We start from the raw sequence: 18,877 nt of genomic DNA, 5'->3' as shown, positions 1-18,877 counted from the left end.
ACCATGAGAAGGCACAACTCAATGGGGAAAAAACAACAGTAATGCTAGGAAAGGTAGAGGGAAGCAGAAAGAGGAAGGCTGCATGCTAGATGGATGTACTCTATTAAAGAGATTACAGGAGCTGGGCAGAGCATTGGAGAACAAGGGGATCTTGAAGATGTCTCATCAGCAGGGTCACCATGGGTCGACATGGATACAAGGGCAGTTAACAACAGCAACAAACACAGGTTTATGTACTTAAAATGAACATTTGGTAAGATGTGATTTTTTAAAAGAAAAAGTTAAAAGAATAAAAGATTTTTAAAAAATATTTTAAATTTAAAATTTTGCCTGTCTCCTCCTACTGAGCCTCACCCCACTCACACCATGTCTCCAGTGTTTAAAAGGGACAGAGGCAAACACCAGAGCCCATTTCTGTCAAAGGTCAGATGTTTGAGGAGCAGTTAGAGTTGGCAGTTCAAGGTCCGAGTGCTGCATGATGGAGTGGATTCCTGTCACTAGTCCCAGCTTCTACCAACGTAGCCGTTCCAAAGTATGCAAATGCAAGTAGATAAATAGGTACAACTTCTCAGTGGGAAGGCAACAGCGTTCGGTGCAGTCATGCTGGCCACATGACCACCAGAGCAGTCCTCGCACAACACAGGCTCTTCGGCTTAGTAATGGAGATGAGCACTGGCCCCCTACAGTTGGTTACGACTAGACATTCATGTCAAGGCATTACTTTTATCTTTACCATCACCCAGTAGGGTGTCATCTGCTGCAGCCCACTCAACCCCATTGACGCCCCTGTTATAACTAGCCTGTACAACACTGTTTTTTTCTTAAGCACATTTAGTGGGATGAATTTACTAATTCCCCTCCCCAGACTTTTGGAAGTTTGTCATAAAGAAAAAATATATTTTAATATATGAGTGTAAGATTCAAAAAAACTTCTCCTTTTTTGTCAGAATAAACTGTAACACAACTAAGAGGGGGGAAACAGGGTTAGATCTCAGGATCTGGCCCTGAGTCTCAGGCTTCAGGGCAAAGGGAGGAATCACAAAACTGGAATGCTGCCTTGAAAAGAAAAGAAAAGCTCCTGCTGCCACAAGCTGGTTCAGAGTAGCTTCTGTAGACTCACAGGGAGACCATTTGGGCACCACAGCCTTCAAAGTTTCTCAGACAATGACCAGCATCAAAGCTTAGACAGAAGGAGCAGTCAGCTTCTTCACTATTCACTACCTAAGGAATCCCTAGATAGATAAGAGTACTGCAAGATTGCTACTTTGTGCTTTCTCCTCTCTTTCTCAGTTTTGCCCCACCTTCCTCACCTTGCCCTAAATGGGTGAAGCTGCAATACAGTTTCCTTTCTAGCTCTGAGGCACACGTGCACTGAACAATTGTTAGCAAAAAGCTTCTTAGGAATAAGTTTATTCTTCTGCTTTGCATAGGTACTTGATTCCTTTCTCTTTTAATTCCTGCTTTCCCTCTCCTCATCCCTTACTCTCCCCATCTTCTGCCTACTTGTTCATCTTCTTACTTGTTGCCAAGTTTTGTAAATAGTTGCTCGACCTCTTTCTCCTACCCTCACCGCTCCAGGTTAATTTTGTAATCCTTCTCTCCTTTCACCTTCTTTCTTACCCCCACACACATCACCTAGTTGCTCCTATCTTCTTCCTTCTACCCCCAAAAGTCTGTTGGGTATACTTGGTCTACTCCTTCCTTCCCCTGCTCTCTCTTTCTGTCTCCTCTTTCTTCTTTTACTCTCACTTCTTCTAGCAGCATTCATAAACTTCCTACTTCTTTTTCTCAATCTATCCAACATTTTCTCCATCACCCTCCCCAAAAAGATAATATTTTTTTCATAAACTGAGGAGGAAATTCCACTGCATAAAAAGTTTATATTAATATGTACAGTATTAGGTGTTATGAGACCAAAATCAGAATGCTTGCAGCTCAGTCACTATTCATTTATTTATTTTATTTCTTGCCCTTTCCCTGCCCCTTGAACTCAGAGTGCGTTAAAAACATGAAAACAAGTACAGATAAAATTCCACATCATTAAGACATAAAAGAATTACACTATAGATAGAATTAAAAGCAATTTAAAATATATTCACTAAAAATAGCAGCAGCAACGACAACAAGTACAACTAATGCATCTGGAATTCATTTTCAAAGGCCTCCTGAAACAAAAAAAGTCTTATTTTCCAGAAAGAAACCATGGAAGGTCTCTCCAGGAAGGGACCTACAGGCGCATAGCCAAAGGACTGAACAATAATCTCCCAGCATGGATTTCTGGGTTAACCCCTTCATGAACGAATGGAACTACTGTAAGAATGCCTCCAGATCCCATCCCAACAGGACAGCCTAGAAACTAAACAGGGACACACTACTCCTGTCTAGTTGCTTGCATAGGTGGTCCACTAAGACAATCCAAAGTGTCTAACCCATAGCCAGGGTTGATACCAAACTGAAATGAGTCTAGAAATCCATCAAACTGACCAACCATTGGGCTGTGAGGGCCAGGCCTTTGCCCAGAAGTGGAATAGTGGAAACTAGCCAATCCAGGTTAAGTATCCCTTATCCAGAATTCCGAAATACTCCAACATCTACATTGGAGTATTTGTTCGTAGTGACACCTTTGTTTTCTTGTGGGTCAGTGTACACAAATTTTGTTTCATGCACAAAATTATTAAACAATATTATATATAAAATTACCTTTAGAGTATATGTATAAGATGGATATGAAACATAAATGAATGTAATGCTTAGACTTGGGCCACATTTCCAAAAATATCTCATTATGTATATGCAAATATTACACCACCACCCCCCAAAATTTCAAAACTCTAGTGGTGCAGTGGTTAAATGCCTGTACTAAAGCCACTCACTCAAAACCATAAGGTTGTGAGTTCAATACCAGCAACAGGGCTCAAACTCGACTCCGGCTTGCATCCTTCCGAGGTTGGTAAAATGAGTACCCAGATTGTTGGGGGCAATTAGCTTACAGTTGTAACGCACTTAGAGGCTGCTTAGTTCAGTAGGAAGCGGTATATAAATTAAGCTGCTGCTGTTGCTATATTCTGGTCCAAAGTATTTCATATAAGTGAGACTCAACCTGTAGTTGTCCCATGTGGTAGGATCGAGGGAGGATTTTTTTTTTGGTGTTTTTTCCCCCATGAGCCAGGAAGGGCAGGGGTCTAATACACATATGGAAACTCCCATCTCCCAAGAATCCTTTCCACATCCACTGGCTGTACAAATGGGAAAGTATCAATTTTAACTGGAGCAGCAGAAGCCAAAGTTACACCAGGGTCTGTATTAGCTATAGCATCCAAGTCGGAGCAACCTTACATAAAAAATGCTGGGCAAGTTGTTCACAGCAGGCAGTTAACTGGTCTAGATTCTCCTTTTGTGGGCCAGTATATAAAAGATTCTGACCACTCAAAACACCTCTGCTAGCCAGCTCTTTACAGACATAAAGGTGGCAGAAATGAGTATCCTTTTGCTGCCCAAATGACCATGGAGTAGACCCTTTAGATAGGTTTAGCTATTCTTCCATTGCATTTATTCCTGAGGTTTTTGCCATTGTTCTAGTTTTCTTCTTACTTGTTCCATCACCAACAATTCCCTGGAAAACCAGAAAGCACAAATTTGTTTGCTTTGTATATAAAAGGCAGGTGGATGAATAGCAAATAGGAGCAGAATATTAATAGAATCATGCTTTAGATGGTAAATGGAAAATTCATTGACTCATTGCTGTTCTCTCAAGAAGTTAAATCTGTCAGTCTCAGTTCTATAACCAAGGCTGTTAACATGGAATATAATGCCACTTGATCTGGCTTTGCTAGTGTTTTCTTTGTATGAAAAGTATTCAGAGCTTCCATCTTGGCAGAAAGAGCCAAAATACTCACTTAAAAAAGGGAAGCGTTGCATGTGGAATGTACTGATATATGCCAAGCTTGTCCAGAAACTGCCTTGACAGTCAGCAGAAATAAAATGGCAACAAACAGGGATAAAAGAGATGTTGACATAACAAGGTGAGCCAAAAGATGGTCAACACCCATGGGGGGAAGCAGGTGCCCATATAAATGTGGCACTTTATAAGACTAGCGCTGTGTTGCCTCATCTCCATATCAGAAAGGACATTCTCTCTCTTCAGATAGTATACATTGAGAAGACTCTCTCTTGAAGTTGAGAGTCTTGTCATTAGTTGTTTTAGAAAATACACATTCAAGTGGAGCTGCCAAAGCACAAAGAAAAGCTTATGCTGCTGAATTAAGTTTAAAGGTAGGTGGTGAGAATTTCAACTAGTCTCAGCCATACAAAAAATTACTGTCTGGTAGACTTGATCGCAGTAAGCGAGACAGAATCCAGAATCAGAACTAGAAAGACTCTCAGGCTACATGGGGCAAGCCATCTACAGGAGGGAGGACCAGTGAGACAGAGTAGCAAAATCATAAGACAGCAAAATTTTAGGTGCTGAATTGTAGCGTTGTGCAAGTCATTCCAGGGGGCAAGGTTCAATTTGGATTTCCTTTCTTGGGCTTCTGAATGTTTTGAACAGGCCAGCTTTCAGAGACCACCACAAAAATATTGTGAACCATAGAAAATTGCCTTCAGAGTTAACCCCAAATGATTCAGGCTTATAGACTGTGGTACTGGAAAATGTTGAATGCATCCAAGATGTTAGTTGGTGTCCTTCTCCTTTGCTGAGAGGTAGCATGTCCTGGAGTTCATAAATTGTAAGTTGTTATACCTTTTATTGGAGTAGTTTGTTAATTGTAATGATTAACATATTATGAATTACCCAGATTTTCTGCCTGTGACTGTGAAGAATGATGTAACTGTTCGTAATTTTCTCAATACTGGCCAGTTTGATAATTTGAGGAACACAAACGATTAAGCCAAATACATGGCAGATATAAACAAATGGATACAACTCTATTGATTTTAGCTGATTCTCCCCACATGAGTGCTCAATAATTTACACTCTTACCTCTACACTAAATCAATTGCTATTTTCAGTGTTATGGTTTCCATTCATAATAATTTGCAGCCCCAAGCAGAAAAAGCATCCACAGATTTGACAAACTATTTAATGTTTGTCTTTTAGCCAGAACATTCCTAATTTACTGTTTCCTTAATATGCTTGCTAAATTTTATTTGGAAGTTTAAAACAAAAACCCCAGAATATATGATCGGAGATCAAAATGCAAAACTGAAAATTAAACTGGGATTAGGTAATAGTTTTGTAATAAAAATACTTAAATGAAGAGTAATTAAAAATGACAGGCTGTGACTCAAGCTTGACACCATTTTAGGAGTGCAGAGAATAGATATTTTTATTTTAACCCTCTGGCCTGGTTGGTTATTATGTTTATATTGAGTAGGCTGTTTTGGGTTTTTTTTAAATAGCTCTAGGTAAATGACAGACAGTAGGGTGTGTATATGTTACTTAACCATGTTACTTTTATGAGTCTCTATCCCATGGGCATATTTTTAAAGGTTTGCTATGCAAACATATGATTCAGGAGCTCTTGCTAGAAAATGCTTGTCACAACTGTGATTATAATAACTAGCATTTTAATGAGTTGTGTTCCATATGTGGGAAATAATCTATAAACTAAATAAACTGTTCCATAATTTATACTAAAATGCACATGTGATTATCATGAAAGGAGGTAAATCCTATATATTCCAATTAGAGCAGCAATTAAATGAAATCATGTGGATACTAATTAGGTGATCCTAAAAGAATCATAGATTTGTGTACATAATTATCAAAGGAACAATCAACAACTAATTTAGGATGAATAAATTTGTTTCGTTTGGAGCACAGATCCTGCACAAGTGTTTAATTCTATGTTTCACAAATAATTCCACTGAGATCAGTGTGATTTTACTCCACATTTTGATGCATGTAGATGAGAGCTGATTCTAATCCCCGGAGATCAGCTGATTCAGATCTCATTGTTCTAGCATCATCATCATTGCTTCAAATATATATATATAAAGGTTAGACAAGATTTGAGAAGAATTATTTAGCAACCACCCTTTTGTTTTTAGAGATGCAGACAAACACACCCAGACACATAAACCTGGAAATCTATGGAGATGTTAATTAAAGGCAGCAGAATTTACAATCCTGAGGGAGGAATTGATGGAACCAAAAGAAGATCTTGTAACTTAACTACCTCCACTCTCACTGGGGTGAGGGACACAAAAACCCCACAAAAGTAGAAAAAAACATGAATAACTCTACCCCCCCCCCCAAACCATATTTAACATACACACAAAAAGTATGGTCCAAAGATTCAAGTGCTTTCAGGGTACTGAGGTTCCTTCACAACACAGAAGCAGGCAGATAGTTGGGCTTGTCACCATCTCCACTGTTGTCTTACATCATTTTTAATAGGGACTTAGAAGCCTTGCTGCACATTCACAGTCTTACAATCTCACAAGCCATGCAGTCCCTGTTAAAAATTGGATAGGACAGCAGTGCAGGAAACAGTAAATAATCTGCAAAAGTCAAACCAGCAAATGTGGAGGCTAACTGTAGATGTGGAGGCTAACTATAAAATCTCTAGGCTTTTACTTGAAATCTGAAAATCCATGGGTAGAGTGGGGTTTAGTCCTTCTGGGTATAAAAAAAAAATGAAAATGAAGATATGATGTTAAAAATGAAATTTACAGATTTGCTTTTAGCGTTCATATGGTATATGTTTTTACATGGATATTATAATAAACCACCTTTCGTCACATCTCCTGATATAAGTAATTTCAAACTTTACCTAATCACTTTTTGTTAGCACGTATTCTAAATCAGACGAAGAAAATTGGTAGAGTACTGATTTCAGGGAAGAAAGAAACAATCTTACACAAATTACAGATCATTTTTGCTAAGTGGGTATCCTCTTCTATCGAGATTGTGCCTCAAGCAGCAGGGGCACTTAGTAGTAGGTGGAAATACTGAGAGGAGTTTGTGATGTGTTTTCAGAACCATATATGACTTTCCATGGTGTAATTAGTATCTGTCATCTAGATAAGGTGATACTTTCTAAAGGGCATGAATAAGCAACTATGATGTACAGTAGGTCCTTTGCAATTCCTTTGTGGGATATAGTTTTTGTTTGAATATTGAAATCCTGGACCTCCAAGCACATTCTGAAAAAAAGCAACCTATTTTGCTGGTAGACAACAGAGCTGAAGGGTTGTTAAAATTAGGGATGAGTGGCACAGTCATGTTTATCACATAACTGTAACTAAAACCACAAAGTCCTAGGCCACTTTAAGGACTAATCAGTTTATTATGCCATAAGCTTTCCATACATGTGATAATTTTACAGATAAAAACTGGGACACATGTGCAAGCAATATCAGAGCATGGTCAAGATGACAAGAAGTTATTAATGAAGAACACACAAGCTAAGAGAGGCTGCAGCAGTTTACTTTTACAGTTTACTTTTTGCTCAGGAGCCCTGGTGGCGCAGCGGTAATTGCCAGTTCTGCAGCCACTCATTCACAAACCACAAGGTTGTGTGTTCAATCCCAGCCAGGGGCTCAGAGTCAACTCAGCCTAGCATCCTTCAGAGTCTCTAAAATGAGTACCCAGCTTGTTGGGGGCTATTACCTTACAGTTGTAAACCACTTAGAGACTGCTTAGTGCTGTATATGAAGCAGCTATTATTATGCCTGAGTCTACTGAGAAAAGAAGACTCTGCCCTCTCCTCTCCTCTCCCTCCTGATGAATTAACTGAGTGCAAACTACTTTTGCACTTTGAATTCAGTTTGCAGCAATAGAAGTAAGGTGAGGAGTGAAAAAGAGACAGAAAGTGGGACATTTTTAAAATAACTGAAAAAGTGGGATGACAGAGGATTAATTAGGACTGTCCGGCACATCAGAACAGTTGGAGAGTATGAGTTTCCAACACCTCAGCATACTTCATCAGATGCATGAGGTATTGCCCACAGTTTGAGACATGCATGATTATGGAGGAGGAATGTTCTCACTGTTATAAGGAGCAGATAGGGCCAGCTATTCGTTATACACTGGAACACCTATCCTTTCCCATGAAATGAATGTAGGCATATTTAAAACAAATCTGTGTTTCAAAGCACTAGCATTAGAAAGCCTTCAAACTCATAATTTAGAAATTTCCTAGGTGACAATGAATGAATGTTTAAACATAAAGTATGAAAATCTGTATTCCAATTATGGCACTTCACATTTCTGCCTACCAGCTTGTCATCATCAAGAAGCTGAAAAAATGACATTTCTGAGTAGCTTGCTGCTGAAGAGCAGAGAGGGGCTTACTCCTGGAAAGGCATGCATATTAAGGGACTTATACTGTGAGGTTTCCCAAAAGAAGAGCACAGTTCAGAATTTTGTACATACATTTTTATTTTAGGATTTTAAAGCAAATTATGTAACAAAGCAAATCATATGATGAACATACAATAAAATAGAACAGGAGTAAAATTTTACAAATTAAGAATTTAAGATTATACACCACATTGTCTGTTCTCCCATTTCACAAGCATCTTGTGTCTTTGCATCTGGTAACTTAAGGCATAGTGTGAATGCTTGAGAGTGAATGCTCCAATATGATACTTGTGGGTTGTTTTTCCATCACATGCACATGGTTGAGGTTTTCTTAATAATATAATCAAGTATTGCTGATAAAATATGGCACGAATACTTATTCGTCAAAATCAACACTTCAGGCAGTAGTGGACTAAGGAGCTACATAGCCTGAATATTATACAAAAATAATATAAGCACAGAAAAAGAAATAATTTCATACAACCAGAGCTGGCTAAACTTCTTCAAGAGTAATAAGTCAGAAACATGTTTTCTGCCTAGCTTTAGTGGACTTAGTATGCATGCTTATATTTTAGTATTCTCACACTTCTATTTTCTTTCTTTGATTTGATTTATATCCCACTTTCTCCCAGAGTTATTATGCAAGACAGCTTCCAAAATAATTAAGACATTATTCCAGGAAAAATTGAGTTAATTATACATATTGTTTAAAACTCCTGATGGCTGTAACAGGTAGCCGGTTGCTGAAGGACTACCTGAAGAAAATTAATTGCCTTCAATGGAAGGACAACAGGGAAGTTAACTTAACCTTTGAAGAGAGTTACATAATCTAGAGGGGCTGCTACTAAGAAGGTCTTCTCTTAATGTCCTCACTGAATGTATCTCTGAAAGTAAAAGCAAGAAAATGATCTCCCTTGCAGATCTCAGTGCCCAAGCAGTCATATATAGAAGCATTCAATCTTTCAGAATCCTTGAACTCAAGTTGTATGGTGCTTTATAGGTCATGACTACCATGTAACTAGCCCCCAGCAACAGTGCAGTAACCACATTTTGGATCACCTCCAGTTTCTAAACCCCCTTCAAATATAGCCACATGTATAGAGTGTTCCTAGAATTTAGACTGAAAGAAGTAGTAAAGTTGAGTGTCTTCAGCATATTGGTGGCACTGAATGACATATCTTTAGACAGCCTCTCTCCATGGTTTCATGTAAATATTAAATAGGATAGGAAACAAACAGGCCCCCCAGAATACCATACAGACCATCAGCCAGAGTGTCAAATCCCCCAGCAACACTTTCTGAACCTGCCCTTCCAAGAAGGACTGAAGCCACTGCAAAACAGTGCCTCACAGATAGGTGGCCCAGGAGAACATTATGGCTGATATTATCAAAAGCCTCTGAGAAGTCTAGCATATCCAAGAGTAAAACATTCTTCCTATTCAGTTGCAACAGACTGACTGTCAAGACAACCAAAGCTATTTGGTCCTGAAGACAAATTTATATTGATTGAGATAATCCACTTTCTAGATAACTGTATTACAACAGTTGTTGTTTTTGAAGTCTCCTAATATGTATTGTGGTTGGGAGGCAATATGGAAGATTGCTTTGGAAAATGGGGGTTATAAGTTTGCTGTGCATGTTCTGGATGGGGGGGGGTATTTTTCACATTTGCATGTATGTACTGTACTGTGCACATAGAAATTTTCTTGGTATGTTTTTAACCACCACCCACTCCACCATATTTCCACTCATGATGTTAAATTGAAGGAACAACAATTGTTACAGAGCGACCTTTCTTGTTTAATTTTAATTGTGAAATCATAGTTCATCTTGCATGTAAAAATATGTGCGGGTGTAATCGGCATTAGTCTCAGGGAGAAGACCTGCAAATTCTAAGGGTACATCTCCTGTGTGTGCCTTTTGTCTCGAAAAATTGAGTGGAAGGGTACCTGTCATTTTGTTCAATTAATTCTGCATTTTTAGATATTCTTTGTAACTAGAAATGTTGTGGAAAACTAATTCTTCCTTACATGATTCATCTGTGAAGGGAAATCCATGTATTGAAGGAACAGGCACTGCTAGCCCCCTGCACACTCCAGTGTTGTGCACCTCTCCAGCCTACCACTGCCAGTGTCATTGGGTATAGACCTTTGCTGAAACCATTTGTGATCAGGATTTCTTTTTGTGTTGGAGTCAGTTTGCTGTGGTCTGCCATGGAATATTGGGATCCAGCAATGATGCCCCATAACCCCTTTAAAGTGTACAATGCATGAACAGAAATATATTCTCATATAAATTTCTTTCAGTGTTGCTATGAAACTGCCATGCTTTTTCTACATAAGGACTTTGAAACCTTGCCTATTGTATTTATCTGGAACTAACAACACAAGTGTATACTTACTTAACCAGAAGTGAGTCCCATTCTGTTCAGTGCAGTTTACCGCCAGATGAATGTGTATAGAATTGCAACCCAGTTGTCTCCATTACATTCTTAAACATTTCTTTGTTTCCCTTTGACCAGAGTTTGGAATATTGGGTTTGAAAAATAATTTGATAATGTTAAACCTTACAATTTGGAAACTTAATTAATTGTCACTGATACTAGTAACTGAAATTCTTTAATTAGTTGAATTACTGTTAATTACCATAATTCATTATTCAAAGCATTTTGTTCCTAGAACAAGCAGTGAGATTTATAGAAAATGGCACAGATTGATATTCCTGAATTTATTTGAGTGTTGGTAACCTTCAAGAGTCTTCTTTTCGATGTTTTAAAATTGCCTTCCCTCAAGATACTCAGTCATCAGATATAGCTACAACAGAGCTCCTTCATCATAGTTACTTCTGTCCATGCCTATCTCTTAACCCAGGCAATGTCTCAGTCATACAGTTCCTGAGGCACTGCAGATCAGGACACTGGGAAATGACAACTGCAGTACTTGTCCAGTTGCATGGCAAATTAAGGCGGAAGGCCCTTTGGGATACTGCCACAGTTGCCTGTTTCAGTGCATCTCAGGACCATCAGAGCACTGAAATTGTCATTTCCATGTTTTTCCCCCAAAAAACTCCTTTTTAATACATAGACTTAGCAAAATTACAATTTCAAGGATGTGAGGAGAAAAGAAATGAACATGAGAAGATGTATTTTCTAAGATGTTTTGCAACAAAGCAAACATGCATCACCTAAAAACAAATTGTATGTAGGTAGCATTGGGATTTTTCATATGCAGTTATATGCAAATGTAATTGAACAGTATATCTGTTAAGATACATGTGATACAGTGACTAAGATGTTGTAAATCAGTAACAGCCTAAATAAAAATTTCTCCTTGATAAAATGCACAAAGAATGCAGATTGGGAAAACGGATGTGTTTGTCCCTTTTATGAACTACTTTCCATCTTGCTTCCTAACATGCTTCTTAACATTTTGACAACTCCCTGTATTGCTATTTCAGGCTGCATAAACTTTAAAGCTCACATCCTATGTAAAGAAAGGCCTTATGGTCTGGCAGTGGGTGATGGGGGTGCCTGTTCTTTCATTTTACCATTCCTATCTACCAAAGTACAAGCCAGCCTCTCTGTTTTTCTTTGATGCACATGAACTGTGAAGCAGAGCATGCGTAGGCTTCTTTTATTCTGGTAATTTACACATCAACAAGGTGGTAATTATGTTTTTATCACATCTTTATGACATTACCCCCCAGGAAAACCTCTACTGATTAATTATAAGCATATACTGTATTTAATCTATGACCCTAGCACTCTAAAGATATTGCGCCCCCACATTATAAGTTACATGGGAAATGACACATTGAACTATATTGTAAAATAACTTGAAATAAACTGTAGAATACCAGCAGAACTGCAAAAACACAGGAAATGAGACTTGGAGATGTTTCCATCAAGTTGTAACACTAAAGACATTTAGATTAGGTTAGATTTTTTCCAACAAAAAAGTAATTTTTTTCTTCTAGAAGAGTACAAAAGCCATGTTCTTTCCTTCTTTTTCACATCAGATTAATCCAGTCCTCTTTTATTGCATCCATAGATTCTGGAAGCTTCAATCAACACTTGGTTTTGAGTTGTTCTTAGTAATCAAGTTGATTTGTTATATAGTGATTATTGATTCTTTACAGTGTCTTAGGATATGTTTTCTTTTCTCTTTCCTTGTAGAAAATGAAGTAAGAGCTTTCCCTGTCTTAATTAGTGATCAGAGTGAGATTGTTGACACCAATGGAGCTGGAGATGCATTTGTGGGAGGTAAGTACTATTTGCTTTAAGACTTTGTTCAGAAATCCCCCCCCCCCCCCGCTTTTGTACATTATTGAAAAATAATGAGGAGAAGTATTCTTTCCCAGTATTTTAGGATGCAAATTAAAGCGGGTTTTTTTTTTCAAGCTTTAATTTGCATCCTAAAATACTGTTTTAATGGCCTGTTAATTTTCTCAGGAAAAAAGTGTTTTGTGCCTTTATAAGATAATATGCCATTATGCGATATCCACACTGTTTCACACAATTAATTATATCTGTCACATGTTGCACAAGCAAGCTGCATCAAATGTGTTACTTAATGTACTCATACTCTCTTGGGACTTTAAAATATTAGTGTGTTGCTCTTCTAACAGGTTGTAGTGAATATTAAGGATTATGTAAATAGTGGAGTGTAAAATTTGAATTAGCTTGTTTTCCGTGCTGGGTTGAGCGATGATGATCTTGGTGTGGATTGTCATGGATAGATTATCTTGTCACATTTAGATTCACTGGGACTCAGAACCTATACAGGGGTGGGGGACTGATTAGAATGGTCTGCCCCAGAAGGCTGATGGATTCAGACAGATTCCTGATGGCTCTTGAGGATTTTCCTGTCACCTCTGAAGGCAATTCTGTTAAAGCTCTGACTGGCCTCTGGAATGAAGAAATGGCCTCATTCCATTATATCCAGGGCAGTGGATATAATATTGCAGAGAAGAGCCAAACAGCCTCTTGGTTTTCCAGGGAGTTGATGGTCATGAAATCAGATGGAAACTATAGCAATGTTGACAGGAGACTCAAAGCGAGTCTAACCAAACATAAGCTAGAGCCTGTTTGAAAGCTTACTCCATGGCAATATAGGCAGCAGAGAAATTATTTTTGCTGCCGCCATTGCATCTGCAGGAAGCCATCTGGCAGAGCTGTTCCAAGTGGTCTGTTACACATTGGTCCTCAAGTAGAAAATGCAACCTCCTCAACAGCCTGCTGTGAAGAATTTGCACAACACTTTTCAGATAAAGTCCTCAGATTTGTTCTGACTTGGATGCTGTAGTTCAGCAGTTCTCAACCTGTGGGTCATGACCCCTTTGGGGGTCGAACAACCCTTTCACAGGGGTTGCCTGAGACCATTGGAAAACACATTTTTCTGATGGTCTTAGGAACCACAGTTTTATGGTTGGGGGTCACCACAACATGAGAAACTATATTAAAGGGTCATGGCATTAGGAAGGTTGAGAACCACTGCTGTAGTTGATACAGTGCCAGTGGATATAATCTTTGGACCTATTTGTCCTCTGTTAATGGATACTTTTGTGCAGTCTGAGGTTGTGGACAGGGCCCTTGGATAAGTGAGAACTGCCATATGTGTTTTTAGACATTTGTCCTTCCCAGCTTATTAAAGAGGCCAGAAAGGGACTGGCTGAGTGGGTGAAGGGGGTAGTTAGTACTTCCCTACAACAAGATAACACTCCAGCCTGCCTAAAGGAGGCAATAGTGAGGCCTTTGTTGAAAAAGCCATCCCTAAATCCCTCTATAATGGATATTTATGGGCCAGTATTCAACCTACCATTTTTGGGTACGTTATTGGAGTGAATTGTGGCCTCCAAAATCCAGGGGCTCCTGGATGAAATTGATTATCTAGATCATTTTAATTGTGTTTTCAGGCCTGGCTATGGAAGGCAGACAGCCTTGGTTGGTTTGGTGGACAACCTATGCAGGGAACTACACAGGGGAGCATAGTCCTATTATTTCTCCTGGACCTCTCAGTGGCTTTCGATACCTTCTGGGCTGCCTCATTGGGATGGAATTTGCAGATACTGTTTTGCAGTGGGGTCATTCCTTCCTTGAGGGGCAAATGCAGAAAGTAGTGCTGGTAGACTCCTGTTTAATCTCCTAGCCATTGACTTCTGAGGTTCCTGAGGGGTCTGTTTTGTCCCCCATGCTGTATACATGAAACCACTGGGAGAGTTTGTCTGAGGTTTTGGGGTGCAGTGTCACCAATATGTGGATGACACCCAACTCTACTCCTCCCCCCCCCCCCCCAAAATCCAGGGAGGCTGCACTAGTCTTATATCAGTCTGTGCTGTCAGTAATGTAGTAGATATGGGGAAATGATATATAACAAATAACAAAATACAGCGCTCGCGCTCTCTCTTTTTCTCCCTCTCTGTAGAGCATGGGGTCTCTGTGTCTGTATCTTCTGCCTACGTGCATTGGGACTATGCTTTTAATTAATATGTTAATTCAACCACAGCTGTCTTCATTAGTATATAAGGAGGTGGGAAAACATTTCTGGAAAAGGTTATTTTTCTGAAATATAACCAATTAGTATTTTTCAGCATAAAGAGAAGGAAGAGAGCCCATGGCACATGTAAGACTAACCAGTTTATTTCATCACATGTTTTGCATCTGAAGAAGTGGGCTAAGCATATGCTAAGCTAATGCCGAAATAAATGGGTTAGTCGTAAAGATGCCACTAGTCTCCTTACTTGTGAAGTTATTTTCCCGATTCCTTAGATTGGCTCAGAAATTTTCTGATTTAACATGTGGACAGAAGCTCAGCCATCTCCAGTTTTGTCATCAACTGTCTTGTATGGGTTTTGTTGTGCTGTGGGGCTGTGAAACCTAATGACTGAGCACTGCTAGAGAGGTTGTAGAGGTTGTCCATCTGTGACAGGAATCCGTTTCCTTCTAGTGTTTTCATGGCAAGTGACTGAACTGCAGGTGAATTCTCTTAACTACCTCCCCTTTTGTACATGCTTATTTTGTTTTGTTTACAGAAATTTACAGCATGGCAAAGTTATGTCTCCCCCTTGCCCAAACTGCTATTGTCCCTCGGGTTAAATTAATTAAAATTGTGTGGGTTTTTTGTTCTGAATCTCAGCAGACGGAAACTTCAGCAAAGTCCAGTAAGGGGATGCACACTGCAGTTAAGCATATGCTTTTGACTCTTGTTGTCTAAACCAGTTAGACCTTCCCTCTTCTCATTTCCTTCACATCTGTCCTGGTTTTGGTAACCTGCTACTGGGCACCCACTCTCCATTTTGCCAGATTGATGGGATGCTTCTCCTTACCATACTAAATGGAGAAAATGCCCAGAGGAGCCGCACTGTCCATCTAGTATATAGCTGCAAATGTTTTAGTTTATGCTAAACCGTCTTTAAGAGCTTTGCTTTAGAACAGGGGTAAGCAACCTTTTTGAGCCGGGGGCCGGGTTGCTGTCCCTCAGACAACTGGGGGGGCCAAATAAATAAATAAATAAATAAATTTTTACAAAATTAAATATATAAATAAACCAGGACAAATGTAGGACAAAATTTTCAAATGGAAGACACTTTTTTTTAAAAAATGGAAGACACGTGAAAAAATTTGCTGATTTTTTTAAAAAATGTTAATATAAATGCATGTTTCTGAGGCTCCTATAGACAATTGCCCCCCAAAGGCCCCGGCAGCAATCGGTGGCAGGACCGGGCTGGGGCCAGTCCAAAGGCCTCGCCGGGCCGCATCCGGCCCGCGGGCCGCAGGTTGCCAACCCCTGCTTTAGAATGTGTAGTTTGAGTTTATTCAAAGTCATCTTTTTGTTTTCTCCCTCTTCCCCTAAGTTGAAATCAATTCTTAGTAGCACCTTAGGCATGCCAAGCAAATGCATTAAAAGATATCATGTCCACGTTCTTAATCTTTAATACTTCTTCTGGATTTTGTTAACACTGTGTGTGTGTATATATACCGTATATACTCGACTGTAGGTCAACCTCATATATAAGTTGAGGGCAGGTTTTGGGGCCAAAATTATGGATTTTGATACAACCCATGGATAAGTCGAGGGTAAAACTTGGGGGCATGTAATGATGAAGTAAAGGAAAACAATGCCACAGAAGTTAGAAAATTCTAGCAGGCATAACTGTGCTCATACTAAAGACGGGATGAATGAGAGAGTAGAGAGGGGTCAGTGCTTCCAAGGCAGTTTGAACTCTTGCCTTTCACCATACGTGTGTGTGTGTGTGTGAGAGAGAGAGAGAGAGAGAGAGAGAGAGAGAGAGAGTTAAAATGCAGTACTTACATTGACCCATGGATAAGTCAACTCAGGTTTTCGGGGTCAGATTTTTAACCTAAATTATATATTCATGTCTGTTACTTTATATCCTTAAACTTGTGCTTTTCAGCAACACCTCATCTTTTTCTATCTTAAAAACAAAACACTTCTGTGGAAGCACCACCATAAATTAAAAATAAGTCATCACTACAAGATCCTAGGGTCCCCTGTACATCACTGTGCCTCAGTAACACAGTTTGCATCACAAGAGTTGCATAAGCGGAATCATGGCATTAAACTGTGTACCTAAGTGTCCTGGTGTCTCAGGCTTATCTCCTACTGAGTAGATAGGAAATACGTAGGGCAGGCGGGGGGGGGGGGGGGGATGGTCCATTGGCCACAGGTGGCTATTGAATCTTTCTTTTGTGCCATCAGCAATTGCCCTCTAACCACCATCCACACTGTCCAAACTGTACTAAAAGGCACCAATTTCACCTTTCCTGTGGCTTCTTTTAGTGGCAGAAGGAGAAAATTGCCATTTTAAATTATGTTGTGGTACAGGAAGTAATTCTCAAACCCTCTTGCACCATACTAACCCTACAGCTGCTGATGAAGTGGATATAAACACACTTCTTTGGATGCAGAATGTAATGGCTCACTTAGTAGAAGATCTCCAAAGATAAGGAAATCTTCTGTACTTTTGAGGAAGCTGCAGCAATGACATATAACACAGAGGGGTCAGAAAACTACACAGAAAATATTTTTGGTATCAATGGGGTGTATTTGTGCATTCAGATTTTGAATGTGAAATTTCTCATTTAATTTTTTAAGAGTGAATTTTATACATACAGTGACTAGAATGAGCCTTTTCACCAATACCCATTTCTCTTCGTAAAAGATCTGATGTTTCTGTGAAACATCTGACTTTACATGGAAGATGTCACAGCTCTCTTTTGGCTGTGGCAATCTGTATCATTGTTAATTTACCAAGGCAAATGCTGCATCTTGATCTAGAATCTTCTGAAGCTACCTGGTCTCTATAAGTAACCTTTCATAAACAAAACGCTGCTAAATTATACATCTTCCATGGATCTGTCTATGCCACTTTGAAAATCCTTACTTCTTCCCTAAACATGTTGGCTCTTCAGCACTATTTTCTATCTAGTTATCATGGTTTAGAAGCATGCTTTCCTTTATAATAGCAATAGCAGCTACGTTTATATACCACTTCAAAATAATACCGCACTAAACAATCTATAACCGTTTTACAATGTGTAAGCTAATTGCCCCAACAAGCTGGGTACTCACTTTAGCAACCTCAAAAAGATGCCAGGCTGAGTAGACCCTGGAGCCCTTGGCTGGAATTAAACTCACAACCTTGTGGCTGTGAGTGAGTGGCTGCAGTACCGGCATTTAACTACTATGCCACCAGGGCTCCCTTAATAATCCATTTATAATGTTACAGACACCTTTTAAAAGGGGGGGGGGGGAACCGACAATAAAAGGTTGTGGTGTACTCACACTCTCTAGATGGAGTTCTCCTGTTCAAAAAGCATTGTAATACTGTTCCAGGCCTCTCAGAATGCTTACAGGGAAAAGGAGGAGTGCAGCCATGCTGTTCTCTTGAATCTGAAGTTTCTGCTTCCACTGATCATGTGTTCCTAGATGGAGCTGCATTACTAGGATGCTTGTGTTCCTATCTGAACAGTTTTAGAATTGTTATTGGAGGATTGCTGCTCTATCTCTTGGTGGTGATGCTATGGGATTCTTTAGGGCTGTGTTTTATTTTCTTTGGTGTTTAACATCATGGAATGGGCCATATGGCATCCGTAGCCTGCATCCCTCCCCCTTCTGCCATTTTAGTAACAGATACTGAATTTATGCCTAAATCACTGAAAATCTGTAATGCAGTAATGATAACATAATGCTTTATAACAATTGCTTTCACTTTAAAAGAAAGCATACAGGGAATAAGCATTTTTTGTGTTCTAAGACAAACTGTGTTTTAAGAAGCACAGTTCAGCATCAAAGAGGGAGGAATGTTTTGGCCAATACATGTCACCAAATTCAGTACACTGAGTGTGTGAAGATGTGCACTCCTGCTTACAGATATTGCCCACTCCTGATCTGCCTGAAATCTCTGGGGAAGTTGCTTCAGAGATTGGATGGAAGTGTCATCAATAACCAGATGACTCCTCAGTGAGTGTTCAGAATCAGAACTGAACATAGGAATGGGTGTGGGGTTGAGGGTCAATAAAATAAAATTCAATGCAGGAAAGATGGAGATA

At 39.3% G+C, this 18,877-nt stretch overlaps 1 protein-coding gene across 3 annotated transcripts in view; it reads left to right on the top strand.

Moving 5' to 3' along the window:
• ADK (adenosine kinase) overlaps positions 1 to 18,877 on the top strand; it is a 225,869-nt gene that overhangs the window by 197,744 nt on the left and 9,248 nt on the right. For all 3 annotated transcript variants that reach the window (XM_089510759.1, XM_089510757.1, XM_089510758.1), the window contains one exon: positions 12,482 to 12,568. In XM_089510759.1, the coding sequence (XP_089366885.1) occupies positions 12,482 to 12,568 (87 nt within the window). The remainder of the gene's footprint in view (positions 1 to 12,481; positions 12,569 to 18,877) is intronic.

Source organism: Sceloporus occidentalis, unplaced genomic scaffold (assembly GCF_023333645.1).
Source record: "Sceloporus occidentalis isolate IW3139 unplaced genomic scaffold, rSceOcc1.0.p SCAF_2, whole genome shotgun sequence".
Lineage (NCBI taxonomy): Eukaryota > Metazoa > Chordata > Lepidosauria > Squamata > Phrynosomatidae > Sceloporus > Sceloporus occidentalis.
The sequence above is the reverse complement of the archived record's forward strand: the minus strand, read 5'-3'. Positions and strand labels throughout refer to the sequence as shown.